The following is a 15,825-nucleotide window of genomic DNA, read 5'->3' on the forward strand; positions in this document are numbered from 1 at the left end:
TGATTAAAAATAAAATCCAAAACTGGAAGCAAACAATACAATGGATAGCAGCTTTTAACATCCATCCATTCCTGATGGGACCCTCACGGACCAAGAAACAAACAAAAAGGCTAGAGGGTTAATGACTGTCCCTTGACTTACTGCTGATAATTCTATACTCAGATTTTAGCTAGCATGTCTGTGGATGACACTGAATTGACTCTGCTTTCTGAGAAACTGACTCTATTCTGTCATTCTTGGTGTAGCTCACCCCCCCAGCAGACCTAACACAATGTGTTTTGGAACAGTCTTTAATTTCTGGATCACATACTGTTTGTCCCTCCTTTCCACGTTTAAGGAGCTCTGTACCTTGTAGTTTCCCCTCTTCTTCAGACAGCAACTCTCGGTTCAGAACACAGCTTCTCCTTTGAGTCAGCTCAAGATTCAGGGTTCCCACATGCCACTTCATTTTACGTAAATACTGTCAAGAACCACATTAGCTTTTCCTTTGTGATAACTGGTATTGGAAAAATATCCTTTCCTGTCCCACGCTTAAGTCCTGAAAGTGTCCAATTCTTTGTAGAAACAGCACTTCACACCATATCAAACCGTTTTAGAAAGAAGACATACTAATACACCTAAGTTTTTATTTATTTGGCTCTAGGAAGAATTTGCATGAAAATGAGCCTATATGGCAGGTACAGAATGTACTGGAACAGCACCAGAGAGGTACATCCTCTCTGCTCTACAGAGCCTCAATGTTTAATACATACATGTGACTTTAGTAATAAAACCAGATAGTCCAGGAAAAAAGGAGCCCTTTAGGAAAAAATCAGTTTAGAGGACTTTTCAAATTGACCATTCCTTTTCATATACTTAAATTCAAATAACGGATACAATCACAGGCCCAAATGTTGGCATAGAATAAAATCATGTTCATTTATTTTTTCTGCATCTTAGAATTAGAAGGCATAAAATTAAATACGTTGAATGTAATAAATTCATCCATACAAGTGCAAGTCTCCAGCTATAATGCATTTTATGGCAGATTTATCATTTAAAAAATGTACCAGTAAATCAAAAAAGAGGGAGTATGTCCATTTAACTTTTATTGAAGTGTATGTAGGAGGTCTTCAGAAATCAAATATGAGCATGAAGATATGGCCAAACATAAAATCTATCAAATTCAGTGAAAAGTTGCTGACTTTAAATAGTAGTTGTAAGAATGACCAATATATATTCTTTGTTAACAACCCCTCACTCTACAGTAAAAAAAAAAATAAAATAAACATTCAGTAAACATTCTTTCCTAAGGTAGTTTCCCTTATATATCAGTGATTTATCCATTTCTTTGTATACACAAATTTGTTGAACATACCAATCAGTGGTTCTCACAATTGAAAAATAAAAGCACAAAAAAGTTACACTCTTGTACAGGTAAATAAAAGATCACCTTGAATTAAACTGGATCTCCTTAAGGGCATAGTATAGTTTCAGTTTCATTACCTATTACATAATTAGTTTCTTACATACAAATATTGACATATTTGGCTTGTGCTTCAAAGCCTTTGTGTCTATGAAGTCCAGGTCAACGCAGCTCATAATTTGAAGTCACTGGCAAGTTCTTTACTGCTGCTGGGTTTGACCTGATCGTGCATCAGAGTCTCCTCAGCTCCTGCTGTGGCACTGCACATCTCCGAGGCATCTTCCGCGTCAGGGTCCAAGCCGTCAGGACAGGGAAGTTTTAGTAGCTCTTCCCGGAGCTGAGCAGTGTGACGCTACACAGGGTAAAATGAATGATGTCAGAATCGCAAACCCCAGGATTTTAACACATCATCATTTGAGGAAGGAACTGAGTTTAAAATAAAATCCAAAGCATTAGGCCTACACATATTTATTGAGCACCTTCCTTAGGTGCTAGCTACTGTAACAGGCAGTGAATAAAATTGGCAAAAATCTCTAACCCCAAAATAATGATGCTGCTGAAAAGCCCTGAGTGGCATGCCCACAGATCCTACCCACACTCCCAACCCCTAGAGAAACAGCATTACTGATGACTCACAGGACACCAGCCATTTGTTACACACACTCTTTTAAAGAGAGTAACCACTTGACTTGGAATACATGCTGCCTCTGGCTGCATATTTTTGAGAGAAAGACAATCCATAAATTAAAATAAACCCACTGCTATTTTAGTGAATGAAAACAAGTATTTATCAGGTACTAGGCCCAATGTAGAATGTCTGCAAAATGTTTCACACTGATTGTCTCACTTATTGCCCAGAACAAACCTCAGAACTAATTTTACCATCAGAATTCTTTTCAATTTAAGCAAATGAAAAAGAAGATTTAGAGAGATTACATAACTTTGTATTACCCCATACTGCCATTTAGGGAAGGGAGTAGAGACATTACTAGAGAGTCACTGGTTGTCTACAAACAAGTTTGGGTTATAATTTCCTCGTGGGAGAGAAATGGCCTCAAATCTCTCTACCAAGGGCTTTGAAAATTAGTTGTGTCACAGCTGACTGAAAATTAACTAGCCAACGTTTACAGCACAATTTTTGTAGATGTGGCACTGTGTTCAACACTGACAATGTAAAAGCAATAAGTAGTATAAGGAAGGTACAATCTCTGCCCTTACAGAGTCTAAATTTTGGCTAGAGGTATAAGACATATAAACAAGATAAAACAACTACACAGTCGCAGCCATTTGTAAGGTTTCAAAGTATGTTTATATGCTGGTAACTCAAAATTCCTCTAGCCCCAATTTCCCTTCCACTGTGGACTAGAGGAGAAAACACCAAGTAGGGAGAGATAAAGAAAAATCTAATGATTCTAAGGGTCCAGCTGAGGTGGGAATACTATGCCTTTATTGTGGAATCAAGCTGAACAGCTGCATACTTTTCTCAAAAAGTACTCAGGAGCAAAGGTATAGTTAAAATGACATAAATTTGGACTGTTTCAGAGAGAAAGATTTCCAGGTCAAGGTGACACAGAAACAACAGAGCAAAAGAATTTGAGACATAAGCAAGACATGACTGAGATAAAGCCAAAGAAGCTGGACTTTAGCTCCTGAGGTTTTATGAAAGGAAAAGACAAATCTAAACGCGTTTCGGGAGGGTCAATCTGGTTACGCACTGTAGAAAGAACTGGAAGGGGCAGAACCAAGTGCAAAGAAGCTGGTCAAACTAAGACTAAGCTGTTGGAACTGAATGGGAATGATGGTGGGGGACGGGAATCCCCTTATGAAGGCAGCGCTGATGTCCTAACCAGCTATACCAGATCAAGGAGGAGTTAAATCTTATCTGAAGATTTTACGACAAAGAAAAATAGTTTAAAATTAGGAAATACAGAAAGTTAGAAAACCTGACTGGAAGGAAGATAGGCTCTAATTTTAGACCTTTAATGAAGTGATGATAGCACATCCAAATAAAAATGCCAGTAATATAATTTTGGGAAGCAAAGAGCAGATAATAGTTTGAAAAGTCACTTTTAAAGAGTAAATGGCCAAAGTCTAGGGCATAGATACAATGAGAAAGAAAGAGAAAGAGAGAGAACAAAAATAGCCCTGAGAGTCAAAACATAAACCTTCAGGTATACAATCACTCAGAAGGCAAAAGAAAAAATACACCTCAAGAATTAGCGTGAGAAGAGGAGGAGCCCAGGACAGTCTACAGATGAAAAGTACAGTAGAAAAGACAAACATTAGGCCACTGTTATGAGTGTTTTCATAGGTAGGCATGGGGAGTTATAAAAGCTCATAGTAAAATCATCTAATTTAAAAGTGAAGGCAGGCTTCCGTGAAGTGAAATTTACGCTGAAAATTGCATGAAAGTGAGCTAGGTGAAAAGGAAGCAATTGCAAAGGGTGGAGGGGAGAGAGCTGAGTGAACAGAGAGGTGAGCCAGGGTCAGTGGCTTTGAGAACTGGAAAGCGGGTAATTTGGTAGAAAGTCAAACTGCAAAAAGGCTAATTAGTGAGAGGGTGGTTTAAAAAATGGAGGCAGAAGTGTCAATTGCTCTACTTTGATAGTAAAAGAAAAGGAAGAGTTTTCTAATAATAAGGGCAAAATAAAACTAGCTTGGGGGATGCAAGTATTAAAGAGAAAAATAACTTTTTGTAAGTTTTTAAAACGGGAAATTTCGAACATATACAAAAGTGGGCAGAATATAAAATAAACTCCCATGTATATCCATCACCTAGCTTCAACAATTATCAACTCAGTCGGTCTTGTTTCATCTCTATCCCCACCACTTGCTTTTTCCCATTTTATTTTGAAGCAAATCCTAGACATCATATAGTTTTTTGTTTGTAAATATTTCTACATGTAACCTGAAAAGATATGGCTATTTTTTAAAATCCTACCTAAAAAACTAATAAATCCTTATTATCATCATCTAATCATTTTAAGTGAAGATAGTTTTAAAGTTAGAAGGAAAGGAGCCAGCAGAGATGGAAAAAACTGAAGATAGGAAGAGGGGAGATAACTGGTGGAAGATAAGAGGAACAAAGGTGAGTAAAAGTAGATATGATTAAGCAGGAGAAAAAAGGGTGGCTCTTGAAGAAAGGATTCCCATATAGGGGGAAAAATCTCCAAAACCATCCTGTGAGACATTTCCACCTTATGAACACCCACGTTGAAAACAACTGCTCATCTCCCCCAAACAAGTGTGTCACAGATGCTTCTACCCATCAGCTGCTGGAGGCTCTACACCCGCCATCTCCCTCACTACTCCCAGTAACAAAATTCTGGAAGGTAAGAAGCCTAGGGAAAAGCTAAAGGAATAAAAAAGTCACGCATGGAGCACACTTTGTTATCATCATCTCCAAATAACTCTAAAAAAAACTCTCTTGCCTCAGTCTCTGTCCCTGTTTTTAATTTGAGGAACTGTCAATTCATTGTGAAACGAATGTACCTTTTCTACAGACTGTTGGATAGCAATTTAGGCCTCTGAACTTAAATTTTATGTTTCTTTGATCCCTCCCACCCTTTACCATCTAGTTGCCATGGTTCTCTTAATGAATATACAACTCTTCTTTCAAAGCCACCAAGAGAACTCACGTTAGGAAGGCCTACTCACCTTGAGAGCTGCTGCATGGTGAGACATAGTTCTGCCGACCCGCTTATCACTGCTGTACTGCTGGATGTCTGCAATCCACTCCTCACACTGGGCCATGATCTCAACTCTTTTCAAGTAAAAATGTTTGTGTATAACCTTAAGAATAAAACAAGCAAGGGAACAAAATGTGTTCAGGTCAGAATTTAAAAGACAAAGTTTGTGGCATTACCAAAAAATGAGATTTAAAAGACACTGCAATGTTTTTCTCTTGATAAAACTCAGTTTAGCGAACTCTACATTATTAACAGGGAAGAATCAGGCTTATGACGTGTTGAAATGCCCACTCCTGTAGCAGAAAATAATGCCCAATCCCAATAAGATACGCAAATAGTTAATCCTACTCAGAGAGAATAAGACGTATATAATACAACATATTCAGACAATGAATAGAAATAAAAATAACCAGGAGAGAAGAGTTAGAAAAGCATTGAAAATAGGAAACTTGTCAAAATTTGTATCTTCGAAAAAGAACTCAAACAACACCTAGATAAGTAAAGATATTCCAAATGTGAAAGGCATTTGCACAGAAATCAGAATGTAGCCCTAAAAAAGGCACTATTATTACTTTCTTAATTTTATCTCTGGTTAAGGATAGGATTTTATTTTATGAAGTTAAATTTTCTTGTAATAATTATGACTTACATTTGGGATTAAAAAATTCTATCCTTGAAAAACTGAGTAAAATTTCTCCCTGTGTAAGCAGTACAAGTCTATGGCTAACAAATTTAAGTTAGAAAATAGATCAATTTGGAAATATTATTAAATCAATTTGGAAATATTAGTCTGTATTCTGGGTGAGCTACTATATTGTCCAATGAGCTTACCACCCCTAAAGAAAAGGCAATAATACCTACAAGGGAAAAATCAGTAGGAAAACCTGGGAATGGATGTAAAACACCAATAAGATCCTATTACATTTAAGAGTTTGTGCGTTTGATGACTGTAGGGATACAAAAGTGAAAGACAGCCTGACAAGAAGAACTTTGATAACCACAGAAGTGGGCGCACCAGAAAAAGATACTTAAAAACCAAAACCAAAACATCCCAGGAAATTCAAAGATGAGTGAATCACATCTGATTAAGAAAATTAGGAAAGTATTCATGGACAAGGGGTGCCTCCTTCAACATAAACTAGGTTCTCAAAGGATGAGAAGGTTTATTGTTTCAAATTATACTTATATGCTTTTTGTAAAATTCATCCCCGGGGCCGGCCCCGTGGCCAAGTGGTTACATTCCCGCGTTCCGCTTTGGGTCCCAGGATTTCGCCAGTTTGGATCCTGGGCGCGGACATGGCACCACTTGTCAAGAGCTGAGATAGTGTCCCACATAGCACAACCAGAAGGAACAACTAGAATACACAAGTATGTACTGGGGGGCTTTGGGGAGATGAAGAAGAAGGAAGAAAAAGAAAAAGATAGGCAAGAGATGTTAGCTCAGGTGCCAATCTCAAAAAAAAAAAAAAATCCTCTCACTCTGAGTTCCTTGCACTGTTTTACTCTTCTTCCAGAAAAAAGTTTTATGCATGAACCAACAAATGATACATCAACTGAGTATATATACCTATAAATTTTTTCAATACATTTAAAAATTGAAGTTTGACATATACAGAAAAGTGCACAAATCATATGTGCACAATTGAACTCATTCTCCCACAGTGAACAAACCAATGTAATCTTTACTCAGATAAGAAACAGAACATTACACCAAGCAGGCCAGAAGCCTGCCTTGTGCAACCTCTCACCATTAATCTTCACTCAAAGGTATACACTATCCTGACTTCTTTAAGCATAAGCTAGTTTCACTCATTTTTGAACTTTTCATAAATGGAATCATATGGAATGTCCTTTTACATGCCGTGTTAATGTGTACAGCAGTTCATTGATTTACATTGCTGTATTCCATTTTATGAATATTCCAGAATTTGTCCATTCATTCTATCGATGGACAATTGAGCTGTTTTCAATTTACAGCAATTATGAATACTGCAATCAACATTCTCTATAACCAATACGTACACAATTTCTATTGAGCATATACCAGGGAGTGGAATTGCTAGTCACAGCTTGTCAGATCCTGACAGAGTCTTTCAAAGAGACTCTATTATTTATATTCCCATCAGAAGTTTATCAGAGTTCCAACTGCTCCACATCCTAACATTTGGCATCAAAAGCTTTTAAACTCTTAGAGATGGTGAAGGATGGGTAGACAGGGGCCAGACAATGTAGGGATTTGTAGGCCATGGTAGGGACTTTGGGTTTTCTTCTTCATATAATGGGCAGTCCCTGGAGTAAGATGATCTGATTATGTGTGGAGAATCATTGCAGAGGGACAAAAGTGGAAGCAGGGAAATCACATAGAAACCTACTTCAACAGCCCAAGCAAGAGGTAATGGTGCACTGAAACAGAGTGGCCATGGCAAAGATGTTTTTTACCACCAAATTTTGACTATGCTTTGAAGGGTAGAGCCAACAGGATTCGTCAATAGACTGAATGTGGTATGTGAGAAAAAAACAACAAAGTCACAGATGATTAAGGGTTTTGGCTTAGATGATGGTGCTCTTACTGGGGGGGGGAAGAATCAAGACTGCAGTCTCACACAGTGTGAAGTCTGAAATGACTGTCACACATGCTAGCGGACTCGACAAGTAGTTCATATGCAGTCTCACACAGTGTGAAGTCTGAAATGACTGTCACACATGCTAGCGGACTCGACAAGTAGTTCATATGCAGTCTCACACAGTGTGAAGTCTGAAATGACTGTCACACATGCTAGCGAACTCGACAAGTAGTTCATATATCTGGATTCATTATTTGAATCTTAGGGGGACTGAAAAAATTAATTTATGATGTTGAGTTCTGAGTACCTTAGTTCAGTGCCTAATAACAGTTGACACTTGATATGGTTGCAAAATGAATTAGTTAATGTAAGTAACTCAAGCTTGAAAAGAGACAGAATATTATGCTTAAGAGCACAAAGAAATGCATGTTTGTATTTCTCTGTAATATTAGGAAAAGTGATTTCCCACAGCCTTTCAAGGTAAAAATGAAAGCCTTTGAAAAAGTAAAATACCCAACTTCGTCATTCAAAATGTAAGTTCATTTAGTAATAACAAAAATAAAAGAAGAAATGTTCTTTTTCTATTCCTTCAGAGTATATTCCCTGCTACTATTTTTTTTTTTAAAGATTTTATTTTTCCTTTTTCTCCCCAAAGCCCCCCGGTACATAGTTGTGTATTTTTAGTTGTGGGTCCTTCTAGTTGTGGCATGTGGGACACTGCCTCAGCATGGCTTGACGAGAGGTGCCATGTCCGTGCCCAGGATCCAAACTGGCAAAACCCTGGGCCACCGAAGCGGTGTGTGTGAACTTAACCCTCACTGATGCTATTTGATGAAGATGAGGCTTCAGGTATGATGCTACACATAAAACAGTTACACATAATATTTGCCTAGTTATATTAAAGATCAGTTTCCTGCCAGGTAAACATGCCAATTTTTCCTCTAAAATATTCAGTTTCTAGCACAATTTAAGAATGATTATCAAGAGAAACAACTTTAAGAAATAAAAATGCTTCAGAGACAGAGTAAGATGTGATCAAGTAATTTGATATGATGTGAAAATTACAATCATTTTTAGGCAGACTACGGAGAGACAACTGACCACAGGAAAAGAGCCAGGCCTCAGGATGGGGTGAAACAAAAGCACTTGAGAATATCAAAACAGGTTTCGAACTCAGTAAGTGCAACTTTTTCCTAAAGAAAAGAAAATGGCTTTTCTTCAAAATTCACACACTGATATTAGTATAAAGGCAAAGCTTCTATTTGCAAGACAACTTTAGAAAGTATCCTGACCTCTAATAAAAAGAATATTTTTATGAGGAATATTTGAGTAACATATTTAGACAGTTTGCAAGTAGGATGGTACAATTAAAAGGAATTAATAAAACTGTCCCCAAATATAGCCAGATACCTTTTAGGAAGCAGGTGCTTTTAAAATTCATCTGTACTACATCGTTACTGATTTTTCGTGATTGAAAATGGTAATAAACTTTAGCATACCACAGACATTCTAAATATAGAGGCAAGCAATACTAATAAACTATATTCTATGATGCCTTTAATAAAGCAAATCATTAATTTTATTGAACATACCTCTTTAAAGCATGGTGAAGGGTTTCTAATTTGTTCTAGCATTGCCCACTTAACCGTTGCTTGTCGAATGTTTCCATCATATTCTCGAGAACTCTGTGTGCCACTGGGCGTGCCTCTAGACCGTTCATATCCTGGTTCATTAAAATAAGGCTCAGCTACTAATATAAGGGACTGAACAGACACCAATACCTGAGGAACAAAGAAATAAAGAAGACTTACAATGGGATTTTTACTACCAGTAAACTGATATCTTGCTTTATCAACCAAGAGTCCCCTTTAATATGTGCTTCCACATATTTTTATCACCATAAAATTGATAACTATGACATAATTACCAATTATGACACTGAAATACTTTACTATTAAAGCAAAATTAAAATAGGTACAGTAGAGTCTTATATAATATTTATACATCTTATTTTACATTCTTGAATCCTTGAAAAATAAAAATATATATGAAGATCCTACTTCCTGAAACTGCTAAAAAACATGTTTATAAACATCCCACATCTCATACCAATCTAAACGCTACTGTCCTCAAATTGTCCTTACACCTAAAGAGCATAAAGCTAAGCACAAATTCTTAACAATACTCACTTGTGAGGAAAACTATGCATGAGGAAGTGTTTATTTTTATTCCAAGGAAAACTAACTTCCACAATATCACAAAAATCTTACCATTGGAAGCTCTCATTGGCAAGATGACATGGCTCTAAGATCACCTCGACCCCTCCATTTACATACCAGAAGGCTTGTTTTTCCAGATTTGACAAATATTGAACGAGCTCATTGTTAGCTGATATAATACTGCTAGCTAGTACACATATCTAACTAGCCAACATAACATTTTTGGAGGCAGGAAAACATTAGATACCATCTGCCCACTTCATAAATGAAAACGGATTAACAGCAATTTGCACTTTCATTAGGAAAGATGATTAAACAATGTCAAGGATATGCATCTTAAGGGATGGATTTTCTCAGAAAATTTTAAAAATGGGAACCTGAACCTGAAATATGTGACCTAAGAACAGCTAAGATTAAACACGACCTGGAGTCACTACACATCATAGTAAATTATATACATATAGTTACAATATTTAAGTTACCTTAATAACAAACAAAATATATTTTCATTCCATAATGTAGGTTCACTGATTCTTAGTCAATTCTTTGATATTTTCACAAAGTCAAGAGTTAAAGACTTTTATTCAGAGGCTGAATTTATTGTCCTCCTCTTTAGCTTCATATTAGTATCCACAAAACTGCAAGACATTCTCATTGTAATCTGTTCAGGGACTAACTAAATCAAGAACCATATTAACAGCTTCCTTTCACTATCTGCGTCAACAAAACTTTTAACACTATCGTCTGGTCTTCTACCAGGCCACTCAACTAGTCAACAATCTTCTCTCCTACCATTTTATATATTCACTTGGTCACTATATCCCTACCACTATCCATTCTTGCAACTTATTCTCTAAAGATTTTATTTTTTTTTCCCTTTTTCTCCCCAAAGCTCCCTGGTACATAGTTGGATATTCTTCATTGTGGGTCTTTCTAGTTGTGGCATGTGGGACGCTGCCTCAGCGTGGTTTGATGAGCAGTGCCATGTCTGCGCCCAGGATTAGAACCAACGAAACACTGGGCCGCCTGCAGTGGAGCGTGCGAACTTAACCACTCGGCCACGGGGCCAGCCCCGCAACTTATTCTTATCTTAGGCTATCCACCAATTTGCCATATTCCTACTCTACTCCTATTAAGAATTATGAATTTTTTAATTTCCTTTATTTTCATATTATGTCAGAAGATATAATTTTTTGACTTGGTCAGGTACATTGAAAAATTTTATTAAAGATATTTCAGGGGGCTGGCCAGGTGGCATAGTGGTTAAGTTTGCACGCTCTGCTTTGGCGGCTCCGGGTTCACCGGTTCGGATCCTGGGTGCGGACATGGTACTGCCTGGCAAGCCATGCTGTGGCAGGCGTCCCACATATAAAGTATAGGAAGTGGGCATGGATGCTAGCTCAGGGCCAGTCTTCCTCAGCAAAAAGAAGAAGATTGGCAGCAGATGTTAGCTCGGGGCTAATCTTTCCCAAAAACAAATGAATAAAAAAATAATAAAAATTTTAAAAATTTTAAAAAAAGATATTTCAAACATAGGAAAGTACAGCGTACAGAAAATATTAATTTGCAATAAGAAACTATATATGAAATAATAACATCTCAGGGGTGAGGGAAAGAAATACTTTTAATTAGTAAAATGCTTTTGGCCTTTCAAAATAGTAAGTACCTCCCTCTAAGGAAAATTATGCTGATACTGAGTAGGACTTTAATCAGTGGCTGACTTCCTGAACTTTTTAAGAAAAATGGTAATATAAATTTGTTAACATTTATAACCATCTATAAGTGGCTGATTACATGAACCATTAAATATGTTTAATTCCTCTTCCACATGACATCTTTATTAACACATCCAATTAGAACAAACTATTCATAAGGCATTAATAGCTATTTTAGGTACATTATAGCAACATTAAGAAAGTTATGTATGCAATGCTAAAATTTGGTGCTACTGATAAAATGTAATAATTCTTGATGACAAGTTCTAATAAGTAATGTAACTTTTGATCTTAAACTATTCAAATAGTTGAAACTATTACTAGGTTACTGCTGGATATGAGACCTACAGCATAAGACTAAAAAATGTGAATTTTTATACAAATAAATATTATTCTTTTAAGAGTTTCACTACAAAGAAACTAAGCAATTCCAATAATGCTTGTCGCTGTTCAAAATATTTTTGAAACCTTTTTAATTGTATATAACATTCAAAACTTTTTGTGGGAGATTTTCAATCTGACAAAAGTAGTTTTATCCTTTGTGCACATATGATAAATAAAAGTGTAAAACAACTTTGGGTCCCCAAATCTAACTAAAAAAAAATTAAGTAATTTTTCCTGAGGCCCTGTAGTCTGCCTCTAAAGAAAGTTCCTAACAGAAAACAGAGCGCAATGCATTCCTGCCTAGATGCATTTATTTATGGTATAATGTTAATAAAAGATCACAAGAAAACTACAGACCAATATTTCTTAGGAATACAGATGCAAAAATCCTCAAACAAAATACTAACAAACTGAATCCAGTAATATATAAAAAGAATTATACGGGGTTTATTCCAGGAATGCAAGGTGGTTTAACATTTGAAAATTAATATAACACATCATATATTAATGACTAAAAAACAAAAATAACATGATCATTTCAATAGATGCTGAAAAAGCATTTGACAAAATATTCAACCAACTAGGAACAGAGGGGAAGGTCCTCAACAAGATGAAGGGAATTTATGAAAAACCCACAGTTAACGTCATACTCAGTGGGGAAGGACTGAAAGGTTTTCCCTTAAGATCTGGAAGAAGACAAGGCTATTCGTTCTTGCCACAGAAAAGATACAGCCTCCTCTTGCTCCTGTCCAAGTCAAGTTCACCATAGATCTGGAAATCTAGATTCAGGAAGCTATCTAAATAGAGAAAGTCATATAATAACAGTATTATTTGTAAAACTAAACAAATTAGAAGTGAAATATTTAGTCAATATGGAGAAATAGTTCAATTATAGTATATGAACTCAAAAGATTTATTATATAGCAATTAGAAATTATAAAAATGTAATCTGGAAAAATGGGTATGCTCTAATGTTAAGTGAACAGAGCAGCATACAAATAATTTATCTGCTATGTTAATTATGACTATATGAACAATGTATATGACAAAAACCCTAAAGGGAATATAGTCATACAATTGCTTAATAACAAAAGTATGTTCTGAGAAATGCGTCATTAGACAATTTCATCATTGTGCGAACATCATAGAGTGTACTTACACAAACCTAGATGGTATAGCCTACTACACACCTAGGCTATATGGTACTAATCTTATGGGACCACCGTCATATATGAGGTTTGTCGTTGACCAAAACGTTGTTATGCGGTTCATGACTGTATATAAAAAAGATCATTTTTATGTGTGGGTAAAGTTTCCGAACTTGAAAAATTTAAATCCTTAAGCATAAGTTTCTTTATTTCACAGGATTTTTGGTATACATTAGATATACAGGCAATATAAAAGGTAAAAGCAAGTCAAATTTTAAACAAAGAAACTTTGAAAATTAACTATAGGTTTATTTTTAAAACTACATAAATTCAACAAAAAACTCAAAAATTGATTCAAATTCTCAGATAAGTCTAATTTATTATGAGTTTCCCTTCATAATAAAACTCATCATAAGCTTAATTTATGTTGACAAGAGTAACATACACATAGAAAAAATATTTTAAGGTTTTTGGACTAGAACTGACAATCATTTCTAAAATGAAGAAGCAGTTACTTGGAGGAATATTCTAATAACTTCCTTAGTTACTTTGCATGAATCATGTAATCTCTCTTTTTCTTAGTCTTCATATTAGCAAAAGGGGAAAAAATTTATTATAGAACTATTTCTTTAATTCATGAGGATGCTACCAGCTCTTTTCAGAGAATCAAAAAAAGTAACATCCTAAAGAATTAGTTTTCATATCTTCTTTCACCTAATTCAAAATAAGAATGTATGAAAAGAATCCTTTGAGGGTAGGGCAACTTTAAGAGGCTTACTTTGGCATAATTTATGGTAATATTTCTTAAAATAAACACTAAACTGTAAATGTGAGTTTAAACTTTTATGTAGCAAAAGCGATCTTTTTCTGCCTCCTCAATGAACAAGCAACAAAGTTAAGTCACGTTATTAATATGTTTACTTGTCCACCTCTTTGCTGGAATTCTGAGCTATTAAGATAAAGCATTGGTAGAAAACACTTGATGGGATACTATATAACATTTTATGTGCTTAAGTGGTTTGTGGAAATTTACTTATAAAATTCAAGACTATGAAACGTGTATGTCAAATGCTCTGCAAAATAAGAACTACAAGTCTCAAGTTTTATGACTTCCAGGACAGTACTTCTGAGCCTCAGATGAGTCCCATTATCAACTATAGAAGAACCATATCATATGTGGACCGATATGTAATACAGATGGAGTCTATTAAATTCTACTCACATGAGTTTAAGCCTTGTAGTGACTGGGAGATGGGAGAGACTGATCTGTTTTGTCTTTTCTTATTGCACCACAGTGTACTTTAGGGCAACTTGGGATTTTTTTTAAAGGCAATTCTGACAAAATGCAATTTTTGTCTTATCCCCTAACTTAAGATTCTAAACTCTAGATAAGATGAGACTCCATTGTACTAACTGCTCACCTATAAGCTATTTAATATGTATCCCCTATTAATCTATCTTTTCTTTTGGGTACTATTGTTTATTATTGATCACTGAAAACATTTTTTTAAACACATATAGGTCTTTATTTTCTAAGTGATACTGTCAGAGAAATCTGTTTACTTGCAAAAAGCTTGAGGTCTGAGGATTCCACTTCTCTTCTGGTCTTCCATGCCATGTATTTAAGATGCTTAAACAAACCTGAGGAAGAAGAGAAAAAAGCATAAATAGAACTGAAAGGAGTACTTTTTAAAAGCAACTGTCACAACTAGAAGTCAAAATGAAATGCTATCATGTCAAAGTATCTCAGTTTTATGTCCTCAAACAAAATCCTAAGGGTCGGTCTGTTAAAATAAATTGGCATCTTCAGATGTGATTCAAATTTGTGTGGCATTAGAAGGAAAATAAATCAGCACCTACTACATGTTAATAGAGGTAACCTATTTTTTAATTATTATTTTATTGAAGTCATGATGGTTTATAACATTGTGAAATTTCAGGTGTACATTATTATCAGTTTCTGTATAGACTGCACCATGCATATCATCAATAGTCTAATTTTTATCTATCATCATATATATTTTGTTCAAATTACAAAAAACCTTTGGTTACGGTACTTTATTTAGCATTAGAAACAAAACACTGCATACATTACCTTGCCATCATTATAAAGGTTTGGATTGAATCGTACGCTATGACCACCAGTTGTCTCTAGATTCACAAGAGGGGGTGAACTGGGATAATCTTGAGGAAAATATACATCAAACTCAAAGCAGCCATTTGCATAAGGGGTGTCTGCTGGACCAGTTATCAGAACCTAGCATGAATATACAACACACAAAAGCCTATGTTACTATTTTTAAACACTGCTATTTAATAAGGAAAACACAATCTACATGAAATAAGAACAGTCTTGCATCCTACATATACCTTGACCAGAACGTGTTAAAAATGAAGTTAAAAGTCAAAATAAACACAGGATTAGGAAATGGTTTCAGGTTAGGATTACAGTAATTTGATTTTGGTGAAAATGGGCTATTAAAAGAGAGATGCCTTATTGGGAGCAAGAAAGCTTAACATCAAAAACCTTTTAAAATACTAAAGTTACTTTTTTCTGAGAGCTTTCCTTCATGGTGTTCTTTATGGTATTTTCAACAATTTGAGATTCCAGGTACATTCATTATCATATCTCAAAGGTATGAGGGTAATTTTCTGCTCTAAATCTTCAGACAAGTTAATGTTTTAAGGAATAACTTACTTT

At 35.5% G+C, this 15,825-nt stretch overlaps 1 protein-coding gene across 25 annotated transcripts in view; it reads right to left on the minus strand.

The window, feature by feature from the left end:
* Positions 1 to 612: 612 nt before the first annotated feature.
* BIRC6 (baculoviral IAP repeat containing 6) overlaps positions 613 to 15,825 on the minus strand; it is a 222,506-nt gene continuing 207,293 nt past the window's right edge. For 24 of the 25 annotated variants that reach the window (XM_023619262.2, XM_023619268.2, XM_070236500.1 and 21 more), the window contains 5 exons: positions 15,220 to 15,381; positions 14,688 to 14,765; positions 9,251 to 9,439; positions 5,063 to 5,197; positions 613 to 1,757 (listed from right to left, as the gene is read on the minus strand). In XM_023619262.2, the coding sequence (XP_023475030.2) occupies positions 1,578 to 1,757; positions 5,063 to 5,197; positions 9,251 to 9,439; positions 14,688 to 14,765; positions 15,220 to 15,381 (744 nt within the window). In that variant the 3' untranslated portion in view covers positions 613 to 1,577. Of the gene's footprint in view, positions 1,758 to 5,062; positions 5,198 to 9,250; positions 9,440 to 13,135; positions 13,251 to 14,687; positions 14,766 to 15,219; positions 15,382 to 15,825 lie in introns of all 25 variants that reach the window. The other variant, XR_011426501.1, reaches the window with a different exon arrangement.

This window comes from Equus caballus, chromosome 15, assembly GCF_041296265.1.
Source record: "Equus caballus isolate H_3958 breed thoroughbred chromosome 15, TB-T2T, whole genome shotgun sequence".
NCBI lineage: Eukaryota > Metazoa > Chordata > Mammalia > Perissodactyla > Equidae > Equus > Equus caballus.